The 27,278-nt window shown below is 41.9% G+C and overlaps 5 protein-coding genes across 5 annotated transcripts; all 5 read left to right on the top strand.

The window, feature by feature from the left end:
- Window positions 1-2,726: 2,726 nt before the first annotated feature.
- LOC122778043 (protocadherin beta-16-like) lies at window positions 2,727-8,900 on the top strand. Its single transcript, XM_044039605.1, has 2 exons — window positions 2,727-5,340; window positions 8,762-8,900. The coding sequence occupies exons 1-2, from the start codon at window positions 2,953-2,955 to the stop codon at window positions 8,813-8,815; spliced, it is 2,442 nt and encodes an 813-aa protein (XP_043895540.1). The 5' UTR covers window positions 2,727-2,952; the 3' UTR covers window positions 8,816-8,900.
- A 1,819-nt stretch (window positions 8,901-10,719) lies between these two features.
- Window positions 10,720-27,013, top strand: LOC122778062 (protocadherin gamma-A5-like). The gene is made up of 2 exons (XM_044039629.1): window positions 10,720-13,266; window positions 26,547-27,013. The coding sequence occupies exons 1-2, from the start codon at window positions 10,882-10,884 to the stop codon at window positions 26,562-26,564; spliced, it is 2,403 nt and encodes an 800-aa protein (XP_043895564.1). The 5' UTR covers window positions 10,720-10,881; the 3' UTR covers window positions 26,565-27,013.
- LOC122778065 (protocadherin gamma-A2-like) lies at window positions 13,302-16,616 on the top strand. The gene has a single exon (XM_044039632.1). The coding sequence runs from the start codon at window positions 14,211-14,213 to the stop codon at window positions 16,602-16,604; it is 2,394 nt and encodes a 797-aa protein (XP_043895567.1). The 5' UTR covers window positions 13,302-14,210; the 3' UTR covers window positions 16,605-16,616.
- On the top strand, window positions 17,403-20,233 carry LOC122778066 (protocadherin gamma-A5-like). The gene has a single exon (XM_044039633.1). The coding sequence runs from the start codon at window positions 17,592-17,594 to the stop codon at window positions 19,983-19,985; it is 2,394 nt and encodes a 797-aa protein (XP_043895568.1). The 5' UTR covers window positions 17,403-17,591; the 3' UTR covers window positions 19,986-20,233.
- Window positions 20,294-24,145, top strand: LOC122778054 (protocadherin gamma-A2-like). Its single transcript, XM_044039622.1, has one exon. It carries the CDS (start codon window positions 20,954-20,956, stop codon window positions 23,366-23,368), a length of 2,415 nt encoding a protein of 804 aa, XP_043895557.1. The 5' UTR covers window positions 20,294-20,953; the 3' UTR covers window positions 23,369-24,145.
- Window positions 27,014-27,278: the final 265 nt, after the last annotated feature.

Raw genomic sequence — 27,278 nt, 5'->3', positions numbered from 1 at the left:
TAATGGTAGAAATTTTAGATGTTAATGACCATGCGCCAACTTTTAAAAACAAGCTAATTCATTTAGATATCAGTGAATCAGCAACAATGGGATCGCATTTCGATTTAGAGACCGCATATGACCCGGACGCAGTGCTCAACAGTCTGCAGAATTATGTTTTATCACCAAATGAAAATTTCGTTTTGAAGCAACAATCGAACGCAGACGGAATCAAAATCGCCGTAATGATTTTGCAAAAGCCATTAGACAGAGAGTCCAATCCGCATCTCTCTTTAAAGCTGGTTGCAGTTGACGGTGGAACTCCACAGCGATCTGGTACAGTAAATATAGAGATCACTGTTCTCGATGCCAATGATAATCCCCCTGTATTTAATCAGTCTCTTTACACGGCCTCTGTGAGAGAAAACGCAGTCATAGGCACGTATGTAACTACTGTGAATGCGTCAGATGCCGATAGTGGCGCTTATGGCTTGGTTACGTATACTTTTTCGAGCTTAAATGGAAAATCTGCGGAAATATTTGACATTGACAGTCTTTCCGGCATAATAACAGTTGCGAATAGTATTGATTTCGAAAAAGAGAAAAAGTATGAAATACGAGTCATTGCCAAAGACCACGGTGGACTAAGTGACGCAGCCAAAGTAACCATCGAGGTCATTGACATAAACGATAATGCGCCTGTTATAAATATTATGTCATTGAGCAGTCTGATTTCAGAGGATGTCCCTCCAGGCACGACTTTGGCTGTTTTTAATGTTAAAGATGCAGATTCTGAAAAAAATGGTCTGATAACATGTTCTTTAGATCCTAATCTCCCCTTCAAAATCCAGTCCTCTTTGACTAATTACTATAATTTGCTTTCAGATGCACCATTTGATCGTGAATCTAAACCAGAGTACAACATAACCATTACTGCCTCCGATTCAGGATCACCTCCACTTTCTACTAAAACAGATATACACTTAAAAATAGCGGATGTAAACGATAATTCTCCACTCTTTACAAAGCCAAATTATTGTGCCTACGTCACTGAAAATAATGCCCCCGGTATGTCAATATTCACAGTGAGCGCCCGAGATTCTGACTGGAATCAAAACGCAAGAATATCGTATTTTCTGGAGGACACGCGTGTTAGTGGCAGCCCAGTTTCTTCATATGTGTCTATTAATTCTGAAACCGGAGTCATACATGCAGTGCGCTCATTTGATTATGAACAGATCAAGCAGATTGTTTTCATTTGCAAAGCTCAGGATGGAGGTTCTCCTCCGCTCAGTAGTAATGTGACTGTGAAAATACTAATCCAGGACCAGAACGACAACCCTCCTCAGGTCCTGTACCCAGTCCAGACTGGTGGCTCTGTGGTGGGTGAGATGGTGCCTCGTTCAGCAGATGTGGGCTATCTGGTCTCTAAAGTGGTGGCTGTTGATGTGGACTCTGGACAGAATGCCTGGCTCTCCTATAAACTCCAGAAAGCCACAGACAGGGCGCTGTTTGAAGTGGGCTTACAGAATGGAGAAATAAGAACTATCCGCCAAGTGACTGATAAAGATCCTGTCAATCAAAAACTGACTGTTATAGTGGAGGACAACGGACAGCCCTCTCGTTCAGCTACAGTCATTGTTAACGTGGCGGTGGCGGACAGCTTCTCTGAAGTGATGTCGGAGTTCACTGACTTTAAACAGGACAAGGAGTACAATGACAACCTGACTTTTTATTTAGTGTTGGCTCTGGCTGTAGTTTCCTTCCTCTTCATCACGTGTTTAGTCGTTATTATCTCAGTGAAAATCTACAGATGGAGACAGTCTCGCGTCCTGTATCACTCCAATCTCCCTGTGATTCCATATTATCCACCACGTTACTCAGACACTTTGGGTGGAACAGGGACTCTCCAACACGTGTACAATTACGAGGTGTGCAGGACGACTGACTCCAGAAAGAGTGACTGTAAGTTCGGCAGAGCTGGTAGTCAGAACGTGCTGATAATGGACCCCAGTTCTACAGGGACGATGCAGCGGAGTGAAAAGAGCATCCTGGATGAACCAGACTCCCCTCTAGAGGTTAGAAAAAACGAATTGTTCTTATCAGATTCACGTGTTTGTGTCTGCTCACTGCTCACAAATATCAGGACCATGGACAGAGGCAGTGCATGTTCCTTTTTCTTTCCTATCTCTCTCTCTCGCTCTCTCAAATCATCGATGCACTTCCGCTTGACGTTATATTCATTACATAATGCCTTAAGTAGTGAGTACGTTTCACGTGTACACTTTTAACAGACACATTATAATTCTATTCTTACCGAGCTCATGGTATTGTTGCACTGATTTGTTGATTTGAGTAGGATGCTAGACCAGGTTTAAAAGCCAGCGTTTTACATTGTTTTGGTTCAGCACCATGGACAGCAACATCTCCCCATTGTGCGTATTGCCTTTATCTTTTTTCGTATTAGCTTTGAATGAATAAAGTCAACTCATCTGTAATTTTAGTATCCAAGCAGGCTCTTAAAACACGTATTAAAAGTCATAATCTCAGTGTGTTAGAAGCATTACAATATTTAATCGACGGTCACATTTACTCTGGTTTTATTTTCGTTTGAACAGTGTTACTTTGCTCTGAACATATATTCTTTTGTAGTATGTGTAATTTGTTCTGTCAACTCAAAGTGTCGCTGTTGGCAAGCGAGTTGCGATGCATCTAGATGTTGTTTTTCTTCTTTTTTTTTCTGTCATGCCCTGCCCCTTCGAGTCGATTTGTTGGACACAATCAGAGAAAGGCAGACATGTACAGTCCGTGCTTACAAGCAGCACTGCGTGGAAATGTGATATTATGTAGCTTTCTTTTTTTGGATTTCGCACATCTTTCGTTTTTTACATTTGCTGATTAAGTGCGCATTGACTACAAGGGGAGATATTTTCATTTGTTGGATTAAGAAACGGACTGTTGTCGGACAGAACAATGAGACGGCAAGTACTGTTGTTTCTTTCGGCTCTATGCCTCGGCTACGTGATCGGGCAGGTCAGTTACTCGATTCCCGAAGAAATGGCCAAAGGATCAGTCGTCGGGAACATCGCTCATGATTTAGGATTGGATCTTAAAAGAATACGATCTGGTAAAGCTCGTGTCTACACGGGAGGCAGTGCAGAATACATCGGGCTGAATAAAGAAAGGGGAGTACTCCTTATCCAAGAGAGAATAGACAGAGAGGCTCTATGCGGAGAGATGACGCCTTGTGCTTTACATTTCCAGTTAATTCTGGAAAATCCAATGGAGTTGTTTCGTGTTACTGTGGAGATTACCGATATAAACGACAATGCTCCCAGTTTTACAAACGCAGAGAAGCGTTTTGAAATTAGTGAGTCCGCTGTTATAGGATCGAAATTTATGTTAGAGAAAGCAATTGATTCGGATATTGGGACGAATGGCTTACAGCAATACTCACTCACTCCGGTGGATAACTTTGTATTAAAACTAGAAAATCAGGCAGATGGAAATAAAAAGGCAGAGTTGGTGCTGCAGAAGTCACTAGATCGAGAAAAACAGAATTATATTTCACTGTTACTGACTGCTTTAGATGGAGGGGAGCCACAAATGTCGGGGACGATGCAGATATTCATTAGCGTACTAGATGCGAATGACAATGCACCTACATTCGCTAAACCGCTGTACAGAGCAAAAATACTGGAAAATTCTCCAAAGGGCACCAGTATAACGACTGTAAGTGCATCTGATAAAGACATTGGCTCAAACGGAGAAGTATCGTATCTGATAGCTCCTAGCAAACGTCTTTTAAATGAACTGTTTAAAATTGACTCGAAAAGTGGTGAAATCATTCTCATAGGAGAAATAGATTATGAGAAAGCAAACGCTTATCAGATCGATATTGAAGTTATTGACAGCGGGGGGCTCTCTGATTCCACTAAGGTCATAGTTGATGTCATTGATATAAATGACAATAATCCTCATATAAACATTGTTTCTAAATCTGAATCCATACTTGAGGACTCGCCACCAAACACTGTTATTGCAATGCTAAGCATAAGCGATCCAGATTCAGAGAATAATGGGAAAGTAGAGTGCAACATTGAAAGTAATATTCCCTTCAAAATACAGACAACATTAAGTGGGTTTTATACTTTAATTACAGAGATCGCTCTAGACAGAGAACTCGCTGCTCGATACAACATAACAGTGACGTGCTCTGATGAGGGAGTGCCCTCCCTCTCCAGCAGCGTCACTCTCACCTTACAGATCTCTGATGTGAATGACAACGCGCCTGTCTTTGAGAGGAGCTCATATGAGGCCTACATTGTAGAAAACAACACACCAGGTCTCTCTATATTCACAGTGAAAGCCAGAGACGCTGACTGGAACCAGAATGCCCGTGTTTCTTACATACTGGAGGACTCCTCTGTTAATGGAGTGCCAGTCTCCTCATATGTGTCCGTTAGTGCTGATAGTGGAGTCATACATGCAGTGCGCTCGTTTGACTACGAGCAGATCAAAGATTTCCACTTCAGCGTCAAAGCTCAGGATGGAGGTTCTCCTCCACTCAGTAGTAATGTGACTGTGAAGATACTGATCCAGGACCAGAACGACAACCCTCCTCAGGTTCTTTATCCAGTACAGACTGGTGGCTCTGTGGTGGGTGAGATGGTGCCTCGTTCAGCAGATGTGGGCTATCTGGTCTCTAAAGTGGTGGCTGTTGATGTGGACTCTGGACAGAATGCCTGGCTCTCCTATAAACTCCAGAAAGCCACAGACAGGGCGCTGTTTGAAGTGGGCTTACAGAATGGAGAAATAAGAACTATCCGCCAAGTGACTGATAAAGATCCTGTTAACCAAAAACTGACTGTTATAGTGGAGGACAACGGACAGCCCTCTCGTTCAGTTACAGTCATTGTTAACGTGGCGGTGGCGGACAGCTTCTCTGAAGTGCTGTCGGAGTTCACTGACTTTAAACAGGACAAGGAGTACAATGACAACCTGACTTTTTACTTAGTGTTGGCTCTGGCTGTAGTTTCCTTCCTCTTCATCACGTGTTTAGTGGTTATTATCTCAGTGAAAATCTACAGATGGAGACAGTCTCGTGTCCTGTATCACTCCAATCTCCCTGTGATTCCATATTATCCACCGCGTTACTCAGACACTTTGGGGGCGACAGGGACTCTCCAACACGTGTACAATTACGAGGTGTGCAGGACGACTGACTCCAGAAAGAGTGACTGTAAGTTCGGCAGAGCTGGTAGTCAGAACGTGCTGATCATGGACCCCAGTTCTACAGCAACGATGCAGAGGATACAGAGTGAAAAGAGCATCCTGGATGAACCAGACTCTCCTCTTGAGGTTAGTCATGTAGGTTTTTGCCCTCTGTAATATATTGACTTCCAGTGTTCAGATGATGGCAAGTGGTGGACAACATCACCAAATATATATACCTGACATTAAATAAGACAACACACACTGTTTTTCCAGACATATTGCTTTACTTGTAAACGGTTGTACCCTACATTACTATTTGTAAAGACATACTGGTGGTATCATATCTATTTTATTGGTTTTGTCATACATTTATTTTTTCATTATCTTACTGAGAGAGACACACATGCCACTGGTGTGAGACACGTATCAATATTAATTCCTAATTTGCTTTCCATATTAAATATCCTTTTTTGAACATATTGAACCTTTTTGCTAGATACTGCTTAACTCGTATGTGTGTATTTTATAAACGTCACTGACAATAGCATTTATTTTTCTTCACCGTGTTACCTGTAGTAACTTATATGGTGTTAGTTGTGCAAGCCTTTATCGTATCAGCACCTCGGATAGCGATCATTTTTTTCATCATTTTACTGTGGAGTTTATTTTGTTCCCTCGTAATCTCCATGGATTTATTTTCATACCTGCGCTCGAATGTGGTTCAGAGACTCCGCACGTTGTAGCAATAAATTCAAATTAAAGTGACAAGCAGAGCCATTAACTGCTTTCAAGCTGCGACCACTTTGGTCATGATGTGTTTGTCACATTGGTCATATTTGAAGTCAAACTGTGCTCATAGTCACACAGTGAAGTAATTCATAATGGATTTCTGCAGTAATGCACATTGCACTCTAAGGGCCGCTGTTGACCAGAGTGTTGATAACTGGGAGTGGGTTGTAGCAGCACCTCCCATGTACCCTCGACATAATCAGAGAGGACAGGACATGAAAGAAGAAACACTCGGACTCTGTAGACTATCTTATGAAAAGGGGAAAATTGTCCAGTCTGTTGGATTTTACTCTTTCAAATTGGAAGACTGACTCTGAAACGGATTTAATTTTCTAAAATAAATCACACTGATTTTTTAACATCACTGGGATTACACTCGGATGGAACAATGGAGGAACAGTCGCTGTTGTTTTTCTCTCTTCTTTTTATCGGCTGCGTCTTTGGGCAAATCAGCTACACAATACCAGAGGAAATGGCCAAAGGATCTCTAGTGGGTAATATAGCACAAGATTTGGGTTTACAAAACAAACGTTTGGCATCTGGTAAAGCTCGGATTTATACCCGTGAAACTGGTGAGTACATCGAGCTAAACAGAGACAGGGGAGTCCTCCTCGTCAAAGAAAGAATCGACAGGGAGGCGCTCTGCAGACAGACGACGCCATGCGCTTTACATTTTCAGATCATTTTAGAGAATCCAATGGAATTTTACACGGTAACTGTGCAGATTATTGATATTAACGATAATGCTCCGACCTTCAAAAGAAGTGAAATTAATTTCAAAATTAGCGAGTCGGCGATCACAGGTGCAAAATTTTTGCTGGCAAGCGCTGTGGATCTTGATGTAGGAATCAACGATCTGAAAAGATACGAATTAAAACCAACAGACAACTTTGCACTCAAAGTGCAAAATAACGCTTCTGGAAACCAAAATGTTGAGATGGTGCTCCAGAAACCTTTAGACAGAGAGAAGGAAGAGCAGATATCCCTTGTGTTAACAGCTGTAGATGGAGGAGAGCCGCAGATGTCAGGAACAATGCTGATTGTTATTACAGTTTTAGACGCTAATGATAACGCCCCTGTTTTTACACAGTCTACATACAAGGCTACAGTTACTGAGAATTCACCTAAAGGAACAGTTGTGGCCACTGTTACTGCCACAGATGCAGATCTGGGCACCAATAGTAAAATAACATATTCAATCGCAAATACATTAAAGAATGACATCGTCGTTTTTGAAGTAAATGACGAAAACGGGAAAGTCTCTTTAATCGGAAACGTTGACTTTGAGGAGTCTAGAACTTATCAAATCAACTTCCTTGCCAGTGATGACGGAGGATTTACGGATTCTTGTGAATTAATTGTGGAAGTACAAGATGTAAATGACAACAAGCCTGAAATTAACATAATGTCAAAGTCAAATGTAATTTCGGAGGATGCCAAGCTTAATACAGTCGTTACAATGATAAACATCGAGGACAGGGATTCTGGAGAAAATGGCAAAGTTCAATGTTTTATTAGCGAAACTGTACCATTTATTTTGCAAACATCAACAAACAATTTCTATAGTTTAGTCACAGACAGTGAATTAGACAGAGAGAGAGCCTCAGAGTATAATATAACGGTGACGTGCTCTGATGAGGGAGTGCCCTCCCTCTCCAGCAGCGTCACTCTCACCTTACAGATCTCTGATGTGAATGACAACGCGCCTGTCTTTGAGAGGAGCTCATATGAGGCCTACATTGTAGAAAACAACACACCAGGTCTCTCTATATTCACAGTGAAAGCCAGAGACGCTGACTGGAACCAGAATGCCCGTGTTTCTTACATACTGGAGGACTCCTCTGTTAACGGAGTGCCAGTCTCCTCTTATGTGTCCGTTAGTGCTGATAGTGGAGTCATACATGCAGTGCGCTCTTTTGACTACGAGCAGATCAAAGATTTCCACTTCCGCGTCAAAGCTCAGGATGGAGGTTCTCCTCCACTCAGTAGTAATGTGACTGTGAAAATACTGATCCAGGACCAGAACGATAACCCCCCTCAGGTTCTGTACCCACTCCAGACTGGAGGCTCTATGGTGGGTGAGATGGTGCCTCGTTCAGCAGATGTGGGCTATCTGGTCTCTAAAGTGGTGGCTGTTGATGTGGACTCTGGACAGAATGCCTGGCTCTCCTATAAACTCCAGAAAGCCACAGACAGGGCGCTGTTTGAAGTAGGCTTACAGAATGGAGAAATAAGAACTATCCGCCAAGTGACTGATAAAGATCATGTCAATCAAAAACTGACTGTTATAGTGGAGGACAACGGACAGCCCTCTCGTTCAGCTACAGTCATTGTTAACGTGGCGGTGGCGGACAGCTTCTCTGAAGTGCTATCGGAGTTCACTGACTTTTCACAGGACAAGGAGTACAATGGCAACCTGACTTTTTACTTAGTGTTGGCTCTGGCTGTAGTTTCCTTCCTCTTCATCACGTGTTTAGTGGTTATTATCTCAGTGAAAATCTACAGATGGAGACAGTCTCGTGTCCTGTATCACTCCAATCTCCCTGTGATTCCATATTATCCACCCCGTTACTCAGACACTTTGGGTGGAACAGGGACTCTGCAACACGTGTACAATTACGAGGTGTGCAGGACAACTGACTCCAGAAAGAGTGACTGTAAGTTCGGCAGAGCTGGTAGTCAGAACGTGCTGATAATGGACCCCAGTTCTACAGGGACGATGCAGCGGATACAGAGTGAAAAGAGCATCCTGGATGAACCAGACTCTCCTCTTGAGGTTAGGAAACATTTTTCTCAATCCCAATTCACTGTTTCTGTCTGTGACCACTGAATCTCAGGACCTTGGACAGAGGCAGTACAGTTTCTTTGTTATGTCATATCTTTCTCTAATAGTTTGAAAAGAGAATCCTTATCGCACCATCCCTCCACATTATAATTGTCATTTTCCTAAACTGTGAACCACTTTTTGAGTAGATGCTGTGGGTACAGTTTAGTTCATTAAGTATTGTGTACATTTCCCATCTACAATTTTAACACTCACAAATTTTAATTCTATTCTTGTCAATGTCATACAATCGTTGCACTGATTTGTTGCTTCCAGTAGAATTATTGACCAGGTATGAATACCACCATGTAGTGTTTCTGTTCAGCACCATGGAGCGTAATACGTGCCATCGCTGACACTAGTGAATGCATTGTGAATTTATTTTCCGTATTGCCCTAATCTCTTTTATTTACATTAGCTGTAAATGATAAAGCCAACTCATCTGTAATTCCAGCATGCAAACATGTTCCAAAATACAGGTGTTACAAGTGATTATTTCAGTGTGTTAGGAACATTCAAATATCAAATCAATGGCCACATTTAATCAGGTTTTATTTTCGTTTGAACACTGTGACTCTACAGAGGTAGGTAGAACCTTTGATTAAATGCCTCAACCTACGTAGATGGCAAACTGTTGGCTGTGATCCCTCCATTTCCAGTATCATGAACAGAACCACAATCACATTTCAATTTTGAGACTGTGTACATTTATAAGATCATACCTCAACAGCATTAGCCCACCTCGACTTTTCTCTACTTTTTAACAGTGCAAATGTCATTGCTTTATATGTTGTAGAAAATGGTGACTGTATTGAATTTTCATACTTTTATTTTGCCTTGTGTGAACACCTTGCTCAAATCGTCACTTTCTTTCATTGGCAATTTGATTTGATCTTGCAATGCATTTTCCTCTCAACCAACGAAACAATATGATGGTCCCTGTGTTATATCTAGCGTTTCAGCACCTCGGATAGCGACATTTATGACTCCACGTTTTTGCTTGTCCTCGTTTACATTTTTCAGTGTCCTTTCATCCAACGTCTTTGGTTTTTTTTAACTTTTTTGGAAACAAACACTTGTCGTTCATGCTTTCAGTTAGTTATAGCTCATGTGTCTATGGATACAACATTGTTGTCACTAGAGATTCAAACTAACTTGAGTAAGTAAAACTGTAAACTGCTCTGAAGCAACGACCACTATGACCAGGATATGATGGCTTTCGCCTTGAGTAAATGTATTGCTAAACCTTTCTAACTGACATTTGGTAGAGTAATTCATGATGATTATATGCAGTGATACATTTCATCTCGTAGGGCCGCTGTTGACCAGAGTGTTGGTGGCTGGGAGTGAGTTGTAGCAGCACCTCCCTGCATTTATCATTACTATTATTCATATAGGGGACACAAAGGAGAAGAAGAAAAGTTTAGAATCTGGAGAATATCGAACACAAGATGAGGACAGTGATTCAGCCTATTGGAGTTGAACATTTAAATATCTAAGATTGATTCAGGAATTTATTCTGAAATGGATAAGCTACTTTTAGAAAACATAGTTTTCTATGATCATGTCATTCCAGTAAACCTTACTGCTCTATTGTTCTTTTTTGAATGCTGTTTGTATGATTTATAACAAACTGGATATGCGATCAATCGAAACTGGGCCTTATGGCATATCTGCTTGCAGTGGTTTAAATAGTCTGACTAAAGTGCACATGTTAAAAAAAAGTGTGGGTTTACATTCACTTCCTCCAGTTTGATTTTCATTGGTGTTGTGTAGTTTTATACTATGAACTCTTAGGGACGCTGTTGACCACAGTGTTGATGACTTAGAACTGGGCTGCAGCAGCACCTCCCATATAACGTCGACGTCATTCAGAGAGAAAACGACGGGGAACAAACGGACGATCACGGTTGTGGATAATCACTGAAAGAGAGATTTTCACCCGAAATAATCTCCTCCAGCTTCTTTATATGAATGATGATTCAGAGTTTGTCATTGGAGTCTAAGAGTGGTCTGTTTTGAGGAATATTATCAGACTGTGCAGCGTCACAGAGGAAAAGGCGGATTGAACAATGAATCGGCAAGTACTGTTTATCTGTCTCCATGTTCTCCACTCGGTGGTCGGTCAGATCAGCTACACGATTCCAGAGGAAATGACCAAAGGATCTCTGGTGGGAAATATAGCACAAGATCTGGGTTTGGAGATAAAGCGTTTGATATCGGGTAAAGCTAAAATCTATACGAGGAAAACCGACGAGTACATCGAGCTGAACAGAGAAAGAGGAGTCCTCCTCGTCAAAGAAAGAATCGACAGGGAGGCGCTGTGTACAGAGACGACGCTTTGTGCTTTACATTTTCAGATACTTTTAGAGAATCCGATGGAATTTTACCGTGTTACAGTCCAGATCACAGATGTCAATGATAATGCACCGACATTTGAACAAAGAGAAATGCAATTCAAAATTAGCGAAGCAGCGATTACGGGGGCAAAATTTGAGCTGGAAAGGGCTGTGGATCTTGATGTAGGAATTAATGGAGTTCATAAATACGAATTAAAACCAACAGATAATTTTGCTCTCAAAGTACACAATAACCCGGATGGAAACAAAAATGTTGAGATGGTGCTACAGAAACCTTTAGACAGAGAGAAGCAGGAGCAGATATATCTGGTGTTAACAGCTGTAGATGGAGGAGAGCCGCAGATGTCAGGAACAATGCTGATTGTTATCACAGTTTTAGACGCTAATGATAACGCACCTGTTTTTACACAGTCTACATACAAGGCTACAGTTACTGAGAATTCACCTAAAGGAACAGTTGTGGCCACTGTTACTGCCACAGATGCAGATCAAGGTTCTAACGGTAAAATAACATATTCAATTATAAACACGTTGGAAAACATAAGGAAAATGTTTGAGGTAAATCAGGAAAAGGGGGAAATTATCTTAATGACAAATATTGACTTCGAGAAGTCAAGAAACTTCCAAATAAATCTGCGTGCTACTGACGATGGAGGATTCACCGATTCATGCAAATTAATTGTCGATGTACAAGATGTAAATGACAACAACCCGGAAATTAATATCATGTCAAAATCAAACGTTATTTCAGAGGATGCCAAAGTAAATACAGTCGTTACTATGATAAACATTGAGGATAGGGATTCTGGAGAAAATGGCAAAGTTCAATGTTTTATCAACGAAAACGTGCCATTCGTTTTGCAAACATCAACTAATAATTTCTATAGTTTAGTAACAGACAGTGAATTAGACAGAGAGAGAGCCTCAGAGTATAATATAACAGTGACGTGCTCTGATGAGGGAGTGCCCTCCCTCTCCAGCAGCGTCACTCTCACCTTACAGATCTCTGATGTGAATGACAACGCGCCTGTCTTTGAGAGGAGCTCATATGAGGCCTACATTGTAGAAAACAACACACCAGGTCTCTCTGTATTCACAGTGAAAGCCAGAGACGCTGACTGGAACCAGAATGCCCGTGTTTCTTACATACTGGAGGACTCCTCTGTTAACGGAGTGCCAGTCTCCTCATATGTGTCCGTTAGTGCTGATAGTGGAGTCATACATGCAGTGCGCTCTTTTGACTACGAGCAGATCAAAGATTTCCACTTCTGCGTCAAAGCTCAGGATGGAGGTTCTCCTCCACTCAGTAGTAATGTGACTGTGAAGATACTGATCCAGGATCAGAACGACAACCCCCCTCAGGTTCTGTACCCAGTCCAGACTGGTGGCTCTGTGGTGGGTGAGATGGTGCCTCGTTCAGCAGATGTGGGCTATCTGGTCTCTAAAGTGGTGGCTGTTGATGTGGACTCTGGACAGAATGCCTGGCTCTCCTATAAACTCCAGAAAGCCACAGACAGGGCGCTGTTTGAAGTGGGCTTACAGAATGGAGAAATAAGAACTATCCGCCAAGTGACTGATAAAGATGCTGTGAATCAAAAACTGACAGTCATAGTGGAGGACAACGGACAGCCCTCTCGTTCAGCTACAGTCATTGTTAACGTGGCGGTGGCGGACAGCTTCTCTGAAGTGATGTCGGAGTTCACTGACTTTAAACAGGACAAGGAGTACAATGACAACCTGACTTTTTACTTAGTGTTGGCTCTGGCTGTAGTTTCCTTCCTTTTCATCACGTGTTTAGTGGTTATTATCTCAGTGAAAATCTACAGATGGAGACAGTCTCGTGTCCTGTATCACTCCAATCTCCCTGTGATTCCATATTATCCACCACGTTACTCAGACACTTTGGGTGGAACAGGGACTCTGCAACACGTGTACAATTACGAGGTGTGCAGGACGACTGACTCCAGAAAGAGTGACTGTAAGTTCGGCAGAGCTGGTAGTCAGAACGTGCTGATAATGGACCCCAGTTCTACAGGGACGATGCAGCGGATACAGAGTGAAAAGAACATCCTGGATGAACCAGACTCTCCTCTAGAGGTTGGTCGAACAGTTTTGTTTACTACATGATTACATGCATCATTCATTATAGATAGCTGATGGGTGTCATTCCTCAAATTCCAGCACCTTGGACAGCAACTCTAGAACCACATTCCAATCAAGAGATTTTGTAATTGTTTGACGTTCACCATACTTTATTATGTAAAAGACCTGGATGAACCAGAGTCTCATCTAAATGTCAGAATTATTATTTTCAAATATTTTATAGCCATTATCGTGGACTGCACTTTGTGCTTTGTGGGTGCTTGTATCGCTCAACTACCATATACATGTCATAACAGTAGGAAATAAGAGATGCAGAGAAATTGGACATTGATTTGGCAATTTCTCTACTTGTTCTTTCCTCAGAGTCTCTTGTTTGTCAAGATTATCTAGTTTCCACTGTGTGGTAAACATTGTTTGCTATGGTTCTGCCATTCCTGTCAAACTTAAATGTATGCAATTTTGTTTGACATGTAAAATTTGTTTGAATTCTGACTGCCTTAATATTTGACAAATGTAATCTATACATGCAGCAAATTCAATAATCTGATTTAAATGTTTGGGTTTTTTTTCAAACAAAAACCTGAATGTCTATTGGGTTTACATTCACTTCCTCCACTTTGATTTTTGTTGGTATTGTGTAGTTTTATAGTATGAACTCTTAGGGACGCTGTTGACCACAATGTTGATGACTTAGAAATGGGCTGAAGCAGCACCTCCCATGTAACGTCGACATCATTCAGAGAGAACACGACGGGCAAAAAAACGGACGATCACTGTTGTGGATATATACTGAAAAGGAGATTTTCACCCGAAAGTATTGCTTCCAGATTATTTATATGAATGATGATCTAATATTTGCGACTGGAGTCTAAGACTGATCTGTTTTGTGGAATATTACCAGACTGTGCAGTGTCACAGAGGAAAAGGCGGATTGAACAATGAATCGGCAAGTACTGTTTATCTGTCTCCATGTTCTCCACTCGGTGGTCGGTCAGATCAGCTACACGATTCCCGAGGAAATGACCAAAGGATCTCTGGTGGGAAATATAGCACAAGATCTGGGTTTGGAGATAAAGCGTTTGATATCGGGTAAAGCTAAAATCTATACGAGGAACACCGACGAGTACATCGAGCTGAACAGAGAAAGAGGAGTCCTCCTCGTCAAAGAAAGAATCGACAGGGAGGCGCTGTGTACAGAGACGACGATTTGTGCTTTACATTTTCAGATCCTTTTAGAGAATCCGATGGAATTTTACAGTGTTACAGTGCAGATCACAGATGTCAATGATAATGCACCGACATTTGAACAAAGAGAAAGGAAATTCAAAATTAGCGAGTCAGCAATTACAGGGGCGAAATTTCAACTTGAAAGGGCTGTGGATCTTGATGTAGGAATTAATGGAGTTCATAAATATGAATTAAAACCAACAGATAATTTTGCTCTCAAAGTACACAATAACGCTGATGGAAACAAAAATGTTGAGATGGTGCTACAGAAACCTTTAGACAGAGAGAAGCAGGAGCAGATATCTCTGGTGTTAACAGCTGTAGATGGAGGAGAGCCGCAGATGTCAGGAACAATGCTGATTGTTATTACAGTTTTAGACGCTAATGATAACGCCCCTGTTTTTACACAGTCTACATACAAGGCTACAGTTACTGAGAATTCACCTAAAGGAACAGTTGTGGCCACTGTTACTGCCACAGATGCAGATCAAGGCTCGTATGGTAAAATAACATATTCAATTATAAACACGTTGGAAAACATAAGGAAAATGTTTGAGGTAAATCAGGAAAAAGGGGAAATTATCTTAATTGCAAATATTGATTTCGAGAAGTCAAGAAACTTCGAAATAAATTTGTTGGCTAGTGACCACGGAGGACTTACAGATTCTTGCAAATTAAGTGTCGATGTACAAGATGTAAATGACAACAACCCGGAAATTAATATCATGTCAAAATCAAACGTTATTTCAGAGGATGCCAAAGTAAATACAGTCGTTACTATGATAAACATTGAGGACAGGGATTCTGGAGAACATGGCAAAGTTCAATGTTTTATCAACGAAAACGTGCCATTCGTTTTGCAAACATCAACTAATAATTTCTATAGTTTAGTAACAGACAGTGAATTAGACAGAGAGAGAGCCTCAGAGTATAATATAACAGTGACGTGTTCTGATGAGGGAGTGCCCTCCCTCTCCAGCAGCGTCACTCTCACCTTACAGATATCTGATGTGAATGACAACGCGCCTGTCTTTGAGAGGAGCTCATATGAGGCCTACATTGTAGAAAACAACACACCAGGTCTCTCTATATTCACAGTGAAAGCCAGAGACGCTGACTGGAACCAGAATGCCCGTGTTTCTTACATACTGGAGGACTCCTCTGTTAACGGAGTGCCAGTCTCCTCATATGTGTCCGTTAGTGCTGATAGTGGAGTCATACATGCAGTGCGCTCTTTTGACTACGAGCAGATCAAAGATTTCCACTTCCGCGTCAAAGCTCAGGATGGAGGTTCTCCTCCACTCAGTAGTAATGTGACTGTGAAAATACTGATCCAGGACCAGAACGACAACCCCCCTCAGATTCTGTATCCAGTCCAGACTGGTGGCTCTGTGGTGGGTGAGATGGTGCCTCGTTCAGCAGATGTGGGCTATCTGGTCTCTAAAGTGGTGGCTGTTGATGTGGACTCTGGACAGAATGCCTGGCTCTCCTATAAACTCCAGAAAGCCACAGACAGGGCGCTGTTTGAAGTTGGCTTACAGAATGGAGAAATAAGAACTATCCGCCAAGTGACTGATAAAGATCCTGTCAATCAAAAACTGACTGTTATAGTGGAGGACAACGGACAGCCCTCTCGTTCAGCTACAGTCATTGTTAACGTGGCGGTGGCGGACAGCTTCTCTGAAGTGCTCTCAGAGTTCACTGACTTTAAACAGGACAAGGAGTACAATGACAACCTGACTTTTTACTTAGTGTTGGCTCTGGCTGTAGTTTCCTTCCTCTTCATCACGTGTTTAGTGGTTATTATTTCAGTGAAAATCTACAGATGGAGACAGTCTCGTTTCCTGTATCACTCCAATCTCCCTGTGATTCCATATTATCCACCGCGTTACTCAGACACTTTGGGGGGGACAGGGACTCTCCAACATGTGTACAATTACGAGGTGTGCAGGACGACTGACTCCAGAAAGAGTGACTGTAAGTTCGGCAGAGCTGGTAGTCAGAACGTGCTGATAATGGACCCCAGTTCTACAGGGACGATGCAGCGGATACAGAGTGAAAAGAGCATCCTGGATGAACCAGACTCTCCTCTCGAGGTTGGTTGAACAGTTTTTTTTTCCCCCACTTGAGTACATGCATCATTCATTGTAGATAGCTGCTGGGTGTCCTTCCTCAAATTCCAGCACCTTGGACAGCAACCCAAGAACCACATTCCAATCAAGAGATTCTGTAATTTTTTGAGGTTGACCACACTTTATTATGTCAAAACTCCCGATATTTGTTTTTGAATGAATATCATCCTGGATGAATCAGGCTCTCCCCGTAAGGTCAGAATAACTTAGTGCTCTGTTAAACAACTATTTTTTTCATGTAAAACGCGATGGATCGTGAGAACAATGTCTATCATACAAAGGTTTTATTTTCTAATATATTGTAGCCATTATCCTGTACTGCACTGTGTGCTCTGTGTGTGATTATATCGCTCAATTACAATATAAACGTCGTAAAAGCAGGAATTAAGAGATACAGTCAAAGTGGACATGGACTTGGCACTTGATCAACTTGTTGTGGAGGTTTTGTTTCTCTGGAGTGTCTTGTTTGTCGAAGATTACCCAGTTATATTTTCCACTGTGCGTTTGAGGTAAACATTGTTTGCTATGGCTCTGCCCTTCCAGTCAAATTTAACTGTTGCAGCAGTTTGAATAATCTGAGTGAAATATGTTTTTTTAAAAAACCTAAATGTCCATTGGTTTTACATTCACTTCCTCCACTTTGATTGTCGTTGGTATTGTGTAGTGTTATAGTATGAACTCTTAGGGACGCTGTTGACCACAGTGTTGATGACTTAGAACTGGGCTGCAGCAGCACCTCCCATGTAACGTCGACATCATTCAGAGAGAACACGACAGGCAACAAACGGACGATCGCTGTTGTGGATATTTACTAAAAAGGAGATTTTCACCCGAAATTATTGCTTCCAGATTCTTTATATTGTTGATGATTTAGAGTTTGTCATTGGAGTCTAAGACTGGTCTGTTTTGAGGAATTGTATCAGACTGTGCAGCGTCACAGAGGAAAAGGCGGATTGAACAATGAATCGGCAAGTACTGTTTATCTGTCTCCATGTTCTCCACTCGGTGGTCGGTCAGATCAGCTACACGATTCCCGAGGAAATGACCAAAGGATCTCTGGTGGGAAATATAGCACAAGATTTGGGTTTGGAGATAAAGCGTTTGATATCGGGTAAAGCTAAAATCTATACGAGGAACACCGACGAGTACATCGAGCTGAACAGAGAAAGAGGAGTCCTCCTCGTCAAAGAAAGAATCGACAGGGAGGCGCTGTGTACAGAGACGACGATTTGTGCTTTACATTTTCAGATTCTTTTAGAGAATCCGATGGAATTTTACAGTGTTACAGTCCAGATCACAGATGTCAATGACAATGCACCGACATTTGAACAAAGAAGAATAGCATTTAAAATTAGCGAGTCAGCGATTACAGGGGTGAAATTTGAGCTGGAAGGAGCTGTTGATCTTGATGTAGGAATTAATGGAGTTCATAAATATGAATTAAAACCAACAGATAATTTCGCTCTCAAATTACAAAATAACGCTGATGGAAACAAAAATGTAGAGATGGTGCTGCAGAAACCTTTAGACAGAGAGAAGCAGGAGCAGATATCTCTGGTGTTAACAGCTGTAGATGGAGGAGAGCCGCAGATGTCAGGAACAATGCTGATTGTTATTACAGTTTTAGACGCTAATGATAACGCACCTGTTTTTACACAGTCTACATACAAGGCTACAGTTACTGAGAATTCACCTAAAGGAACAGTTGTGGCCACTGTTACTGCCACAGATGCAGATCAAGGCTCTAACGGTAAAATAACATATTCAATAATAAACACGTTGGAAAACATAAGGAAAATGTTTGAGGTAAATCAGGAAAACGGGGAAATTATCTTAATGTCAAACATTGACTTCGAAAGGTCGAGACACTTTCAAATAAATATACGTGCTACTGACGAGGGAGGGTTGACTGATTCATGTAAATTAATTATTGATGTACAGGATATGAATGACAACAAGCCAGAAATTAACATCATGTCAAAGTCAAACGTTATTTCAGAGGATGCCAAAGTGAAGACAGTCGTTACAATGATTAACATCGAGGACAGGGATTCTAGTGAAAATGGAAAAGTTCAATGTTTTATCAACGAAAACGTGCCATTTCTTTTGCAAACATCGACAAGTAATTTCTATAGTTTAGTAACAGACAGTGAATTAGACAGAGAGAGAGCCTCAGAGTATAATATAACAGTGACGTGCTCTGATGAGGGAGTGCCCTCCCTCTCCAGCAGCGTCACTCTCACCTTACAGATCTCTGATGTGAATGACAACGCGCCTGTCTTTGAGAGGAGCTCATATGAGGCCTACATTGTAGAAAACAACACACCAGGTCTCTCTATATTCACAGTGAAAGCCAGAGACGTTGACTGGAACCAGAATGCCCGTGTTTCTTACATACTGGAGGACTCCTCTGTTAACGGAGTGCCAGTCTCCTCATATGTGTCCGTTAGTGCTGATAGTGGAGTCATACATGCAGTGCGCTCTTTTGACTACGAGCAGATCAAATATTTCCACTTCCGCGTCAAAGCTCAAGATGGAGGTTCTCCTCCACTCAGTAGTAATGTGACTGTGAAGATATTGATCCAGGACCAGAACGACAACCCCCCTCAGGTTCTGTATCCAGTCCAGACTGGTGGCTCTGTGGTGGGTGAGATGGTGCCTCGTTCAGCAGATGTGGGCTATCTGGTCTCTAAAGTGGTGGCTGTTGATGTGGACTCTGGACAGAATGCCTGGCTCTCCTATAAACTCCAGAAAGCCACAGACAGGGCACTGTTTGAAGTGGGCTTACAGAATGGAGAAATAAGAACCATCCGGCAAGTGACTGATAAAGATCCTGTCAATCAAAAACTGACTGTTATAGTGGAGGACAACGGACAGCCCTCTCGTTCAGCTACAGTCATTGTTAACGTGGCGGTGGCGGACAGCTTCTCTGAAGTGATGTCGGAGTTCACTGACTTTAAACAGGACAAGGAGTACAATGACAACCTGACTTTTTACTTAGTGTTGGCTCTGGCTGTAGTTTCCTTCCTCTTCATCACGTGTTTAGTGGTTATTATCTCAGTGAAAATCTACAGATGGAGACAGTCTCGTGTCCTGTATCACTCCAATCTCCCTGTGATTCCATATTATCCACCCCGTTACTCAGACACTTTGGGTGGAACAGGGACTCTGCAACACGTGTACAATTACGAGGTGTGCAGGACAACTGACTCCAGAAAGAGTGACTGTAAGTTCGGCAGAGCTGGTAGTCAGAACGTGCTGATAATGGACCCCAGTTCTACAGCGACGATGCAGCGGATACAGAGTGAAAAGAACATCCTGGATGAACCAGATTCTCCTCTAGAGGTTAGTTAAACAGTTTTCCTTCCAATGATTACATGTTAATCCATTATATGTAGCACACTGCTCGATTTCATGTTCAAATTCCAGCACCTTGGACAGCAACCCAAAACCCGCAGTTCAATTAAGAGATTCTGTAATTCTTTGAGGTTCACCAAACTTTATTATGTCAAAGCTCCCGATATTTGTTTTTGAATGAATATCATCCTGGATGAATCAGGCTCTCCTCTTAAGATATTGTAGCCTCTTATATTGTAGCCATTATCCTGTACTGCACTGTGTGCTCTGTGTGTGATTATATCGCTCAATTACAATATAAACGTCGTAACAGCAGGAATTAAGAGATACAGTCAAAGTGGACATGGACTTGGCACTTGATCAACTTGTGGTGGAGGTTTTGTTTCTCTGGAGTGTCTTGTTTGTCGATGATTACCCAGTTATGTTCTCCACTGTGCGTTTGTGGTAAACATTGTTTGCTATGGCTCTGCCTTCCAGTCAAATGTAACTGTTTTACCCCTTGTATCCATTCTGACAACCTCATGTTTTGATAAATGTTATCTCGACCTGATACATATCTAGATGCAGCAGTTTGAATAATCTGAGTGAAATATGTTTGTTTTTTGAACCTAAATGTCCATTGGTTTTACATTCATTTCCCCCACTTTGATTGTCGTTGGTATTGTGTAGTGTTATAGTATGAACTCTTAGTGACGCTGTTGACCACAGTGTTGATGACTTAGAACTGGGCTGCAGCAGCACCTCCCATGTAACGTCGACATCATTCAGAGAGAACACGACGGGCAACAAACGGACAATCGCTGTTGTGGATATATACTGAAAGAGAGATTTTCACCCGAAATTATTGCTTCCAGATTGTTTATATTGTTGATGATTTAGAGTTTGTCATTGGAGTCTAAGAGTGATCTGTTTTGTGGAATATTATCAGACTGTGCAGCGTCACAGAGGAAAAGGCGGATTGAACAATGAATCGGCAAGTACTGTTTATCTGTCTCCATGTTCTCCACTCGGTGGTCGGTCAGATCAGCTACACGATTCCCGAGGAAATGACAAAAGGATCTCTGGTGGGAAATATAGCACAAGATCTGGGTTTGGAGATAAAGCGTTTGATATCGGGTAAAGCTAAAATCTATACGAGGAACACCGACGAGTACATCGAGCTGAACAGAGAAAGAGGAGTCCTCCTCGTCAAAGAAAGAATCGACAGGGAGGCGCTGTGTACAGAGACGACGCTTTGTGCTTTACATTTTCAGATACTTTTAGAGAATCCGATGGAATTTTACAGTGTTACAGTCCAGATCACAGATGTCAATGACAATGCACCGACATTTGAACAAAGAGAAATTACCTTTAAAATTAGCGAGTCAGCCATTTCAGGAGCGAAATTTCTACTGGAAAGGGCTGTGGATCTTGATGTAGGAATTAATGGAGTTCATAAATACGAAATAAAACCAACAGATAATTTTGCTCTCAAAGTACACAATAACGCTGATGGAAACAAAAATGTAGAGATGGTGCTACAGAAACCTCTAGACAGAGAGGAGGAAGAGCAGATATCTCTCGTGTTAACAGCTGTAGATGGAGGAGAACCGCAGATGTCAGGAACAATGCTGATTGTTATTACAGTATTAGACATAAATGATAATGCCCCTGTTTTTACACAGTCTACATACAAGGCTACAGTTACTGAGAATTCACCTAAAGGGACAGTTGTGGCCACTGTTACTGCCACCGATGCTGATCAAGGCTCTAATGCTAAAATAACATATTCAATTGCAAATAGATTGGAAAACATAAGGAAAATGTTTGAGGTAAATCAGGAAAACGGGGAAATTATCTTAATTGCAAATATTGACTTCGAGAAGTCAAGAAACTTCGAAATAAATGTATTGGCTACTGACCACGGAGGACTTACAGAGACTTGCAAATTAATTGTCGATGTACAAGATGTAAATGACAACAAGCCTGAAATTAATATAATGTCAAAGTCAAACGTTATTTCAGAGGATGCCAAAGTTAATACGGTCGTTACAATGATCAACATTGAGGACAGGGATTCTGGAGAAAATGGAAAAGTTCAATGTTTTATCGACGAAAACGTGCCATTCATTTTGCAAACATCAACTAATAATTTCTATAGTTTAGTCACAGACAGTGAATTAGACAGAGAGAGAGCCTCAGAGTATAATATAACAGTGACGTGTTCTGATGAGGGAGTGCCCTCCCTCTCCAGCAGCGTCACTCTCACCTTACAGATCTCTGATGTGAATGACAACGCGCCTGTCTTTGAGAGGAGCTTATATGAGGCCTACATTGTAGAAAACAACACACCAGGTCTCTCTATATTCACAGTGAAAGCCAGAGACCCTGACTGGAACCAGAATGCCCGTGTTTCTTACATACTGGAGGACTCCTCTGTTAACGGAGTGCCAGTCTCCTCATATGTGTCAGTTAGTGCTGATAGTGGAGTCATACATGCAGTGCGCTCTTTTGACTACGAGCAGATCAAAGATTTCCACTTCCTCGTCAAAGCCCAAGATGGAGGTTCTCCTCCACTCAGCAGTAATGTGACTGTGAAAGTACTGATCCAGGACCAGAACGACAACCCCCCTCAGGTTCTGTACCCAGTCCAGACGGGTGGTTCTGTGGTGGGTGAGATGGTGCCTCGTTCAGCAGATGTGGGCTATCTGGTCTCTAAAGTGGTGGCTGTTGATGTGGACTCTGGACAGAATGCCTGGCTCTCCTATAAACTCCAGAAAGCCACAGACAGGGCGCTGTTTGAAGTGGGCTTACAGAATGGAGAAATAAGAACTATCCGCCAAGTGACTGATAAAGATCCCGTCAATCAAAAACTGACTGTTATAGTGGAGGACAACGGACAGCCCTCTCGTTCAGCTACAGTCATTGTTAACGTGGCGGTGGCGGACAGCTTCTCTGAAGTGATGTCGGAGTTCACTGACTTTAAACAGGACAAGGAGTACAATGACAACCTGACTTTTTACTTAGTGTTGGCTCTGGCTGTAGTTTCCTTCCTCTTCATCACGTGTTTAGTGGTTATTATCTCAGTGAAAATCTACAGATGGAGACAGTCTCGTGTCCTGTATCACTCCAATCTCCCCGTGATTCCATATTATCCACCACGTTACTCAGACACTTTGGGTGGGACAGGGACTCTCCAACACGTGTACAATTACGAGGTGTGCAGGACGACTGACTCCAGAAAGAGTGACTGTAAGTTCGGCAGAGCTGGTAGTCAGAACGTGCTGATAATGGACCCCAGTTCTACAGCGACGATGCAGCGGATGCAGAGTGAAAAGAACATCTTGGATGAACCAGACTCTCCTCTAGAGGTGAGGCCTTTTACAATTCAAACGCTATAATGTTTCGTTTGGGGTAGAAATATATCAAAGAAAAATCACTCTGTGTTAATCGTTGCAGCTGAACTTCTAAGATTTAGTTAATAGTTCAGCACCAAGGACAGCGCTACAAGATCCCCTTCACAGGTTGACGCAGGATTGTTGTCGACACCACTCTTTTTTCTCATTGTCTTCTTCATAGTGACTAACTCTTCAATGCAAGCCGTTAATTGGGAGTGCGCGTGCATGTGTGTTTCTATGGGTGTTACTTTGTTCTCCTTTGTCTGGATTTTTTCAATATATTTCCTTTAACGTGTCTTGGCAGCGGTGATGCACTTACGCGTTTAATTACATACAGTGGCCTTCTTTAGACTCTCCCTTCCTCCTTTTAAGATTTTATGTGTTGTTACGTCTTGTGATGTAAACAATTTTCGGAATAAGAACATATATTTTATGACTGTGAAATGACATCGAAATGAGGTCTGAATATACAATGACTTGTCCTTTTGAAGCAGCTGCATGGTGTAATTTCGTGTTGTGCACTCTTAGCGACGCTGTTGGCCAGTGTGTGATAGCTTCATTGCAGATCTCAGCAGCACCTCCCAGATCATTTAGATGAGTAGGAAGCGAGGTCAGTACAATACACAATCTGAGGTACCACGAACAGTGCACTCTCGACCAAGGTGGTGGACGTATTTTTTTTTATCGGCATCCATTGCCTCTGGTTTTTATTTTAGCGTTGCCCTGTGTGGAATATTGTGTTTCTTTGGATTGCTTTCTAATTTTCTGTGATGGTTGAAAATCGTCGAACGAAACAATGAAACGGCAAGTGCTATTGTTTTTCTCGTTGCTCTCTCTGTCTTTCGTGCTTGGGCAGGTCAGCTATTCTATCCCCGAGGAAATGTCAAGGGGCTCACTGGTCGGAAATATCGCACAAGATTTAGGTCTAGATTTAAAACGTTTAAAAACAGGGAAAGCTCGTTTGCATGTTGGAAACAGTGCTGAGTACATCGAGCTGAATAAAGAGAAGGGCGTCCTTCTCATCAAAGAGAGAATAGACAGGGAGGCGTTATGCAAACAGACGACTCCGTGCGCTTTACATTTTCAAATAATTTTGGAAAATCCCATCGAGTTCTATCGTGTTACCGTTGAAATAACAGATATAAACGACAATGCGCCTGCATTCAAAATGAATAATATGTTGTTTGAGATAAGCGAGTCGGCTGTCAGAGGAGCCCGATTTGTATTAGAAAAAGCATTCGATTTTGATGTTGGAATGAACGGACTCAAGCGCTACTCCCTTAACCCAACAAACAACTTCGTTTTAAAGCTCAGTGACGGTGCAGGAGAAAGGGAGGTAGAGATGGTCTTGGAGAAACCCCTTGATCGTGAGAAACAAGAACATCTGACTTTAACATTAAGTGCCTTCGATGGAGGTGAACCCCAACTGTCTGGGACAGTGCAAATTCATATAACTGTATTAGATGTAAATGATAATGCTCCAGTGTTTACGCAGACGACATACAAAGCCAGTTTAGCTGAAAATACTTCGAAGGGAACTTCATTACTGACCGTGGCTGCTACAGATCTAGATCAAGGAACAAACGCTTTATTAACATACTCTTTATCAAGTAACACTGAAGGAATATTGGATTTATTTGAAATACATGGTACAAACGGAGAGATTCGTTTGATTGGAACATTAGATTACGAAACATCAAAACATTATCAGCTGCAGGTAAAAGCAAGAGATCAAGGTGGACTCACCGACTCATGCAAAATAATATTTGACATTATTGACGTCAACGACAATGCTCCAGTAATAGATATGATGTCAACTACCCAATCTATACCGGAAAATTCTATGTTAAAGACAGTTGTCGCGGTGATGAACGTGCATGATGCTGACTCGGATAATAACGGAGCGGTTAAATGTTTTCTTGGTGACAGTTTACCGCTTATTATTGAAAACACATCGAATGGTTTCTATAGTTTAGTTACAGACAGTGAATTAGACAGAGAGAGAGCCTCAGAGTATAATATAACAGTGACGTGTTCTGATGAGGGAGTGCCCTCCCTCTCCAGCAGCGTCACTCTCACCTTACAGATATCTGATGTGAATGACAACGCGCCTGTCTTTGAGAGGAGCTCATATGAGGCCTACATTGTAGAAAACAACACACCAGGTCTCTCTATATTCACAGTGAAAGCCAGAGACGCTGACTGGAACCAGAATGCCCGTGTTTCTTACATACTGGAGGACTCCTCTGTTAACGGAGTGCCAGTCTCCTCATATGTGTCCGTTAGTGCTGATAGTGGAGTCATACATGCAGTGCGCTCTTTTGACTACGAGCAGATCAAAAATTTCCACTTCCGCGTCAAGGCTCAGGATGGAGGTTCTCCTCCACTCAGTAGTAATGTGACTGTGAAAATACTGATCCAGGACCAGAACGACAACCCCCCTCAGGTTCTGTACCCAGTGCAGACTGGTGGCTCTGTGGTGGGTGAGATGGTGCCTCGTTCAGCAGATGTGGGCTATCTGGTCTCTAAAGTGGTGGCTGTTGATGTGGACTCTGGACAGAATGCCTGGCTCTCCTATAAACTCCAGAAAGCCACAGACAGGGCGCTGTTTGAAGTGGGCTTACAGAATGGAGAAATAAGAACTATCCGCCAAGTGACTGATAAAGATCCTGTCAATCAAAAACTGACCGTTATAGTGGAGGACAACGGACAGCCCTCTCGTTCAGCTACAGTCATTGTTAACGTGGCTGTTGCGGACAGCTTCTCTGAAGTGATGTCGGAGTTCACTGACTTTAAACAGGACAAGGAGTACAATGACAACCTGACTTTTTACTTAGTGTTGGCTCTGGCTGTAGTTTCCTTCCTCTTCATCACGTGTTTAGTGGTTATTATCTCAGTGAAAATCTACAGATGGAGACAGTCTCGTGTCCTGTATCACTCCAATCTCCCTGTGATTCCATATTATCCACCACGTTACTCAGACACTTTGGGCGGCACAGGGACTCTCCAACACGTGTACAATTACGAGGTGTGCAGGACGACTGACTCCAGAAAGAGTGACTGTAAGTTCGGCAGAGCTGGTAGTCACAACGTGCTGATAATGGACCCCAGTTCTACAGGGACGATGCAGCGGATACAGAGTGAAAAGAACATCCTGGATGAACCAGACTCTCCTCTAGAGGTTCGTCTCCTTGAATGACACAAAATGTTGCATTACACTTTTGATGGTACTTTTGATTTTTGGCAGGTATTTATATTTTGTGTTTAACACCAATTTTCAAGGATGTGTTGGGTTGTTAAAACATATGAAGTCGTATGCAGGTTTTCTCCGTCAAAGGCATGCTTGCGTTGCACATTTCAGAAAAAAAAAAAAACCATCCTCTCTATCAGTGTGCTTTTTAATATTTTTTTACACGTGCTTATTGTTTCCATGTATCCCGTATGACTTATTAACAAATACTCAACCAGTCAACAAATACATTTTATCAAAATACCGGGTGGAGTGGATTGCTTCATGTTGTCTGCATTACGGATTGGTGATCATCGCTTAGTGACACGCAACTTGAGAGCTATTGCCTTACTGAGATTTGCTGTGCTTTTCACGTGATTATGTTTACATATTGTGGCTGAATAAAGTCACTGAGTTGTTGCTCTGATGATGTCTAAAGAAATGTGTTGTTTTTTTTTCTAAAGCACAAACGTAAACCGTTTTAAATGTTTATTGAGTCACTTTGAATTGCCGTCAATGTATGTGTTACATTGAAAATAATCGACATACACCTTTTTTAATTTCGTAGTGAATTCTGAGGACATAAATCAAATGATATTAGAATATGTGTACGTCCATATTGTGACAAATCGCTTCTTTGTTCACCTTTGTTGTGATTAAGTTTCATCAAACTTGTTTGTGTAA

The sequence above is a fragment of the Solea senegalensis genome, linkage group LG12 (assembly GCF_019176455.1).
Source record: "Solea senegalensis isolate Sse05_10M linkage group LG12, IFAPA_SoseM_1, whole genome shotgun sequence".
Classification (NCBI taxonomy): Eukaryota; Metazoa; Chordata; class Actinopteri; order Pleuronectiformes; family Soleidae; genus Solea; species Solea senegalensis.
The sequence above is the reverse complement of the archived record's forward strand: the minus strand, read 5'-3'. Positions and strand labels throughout refer to the sequence as shown.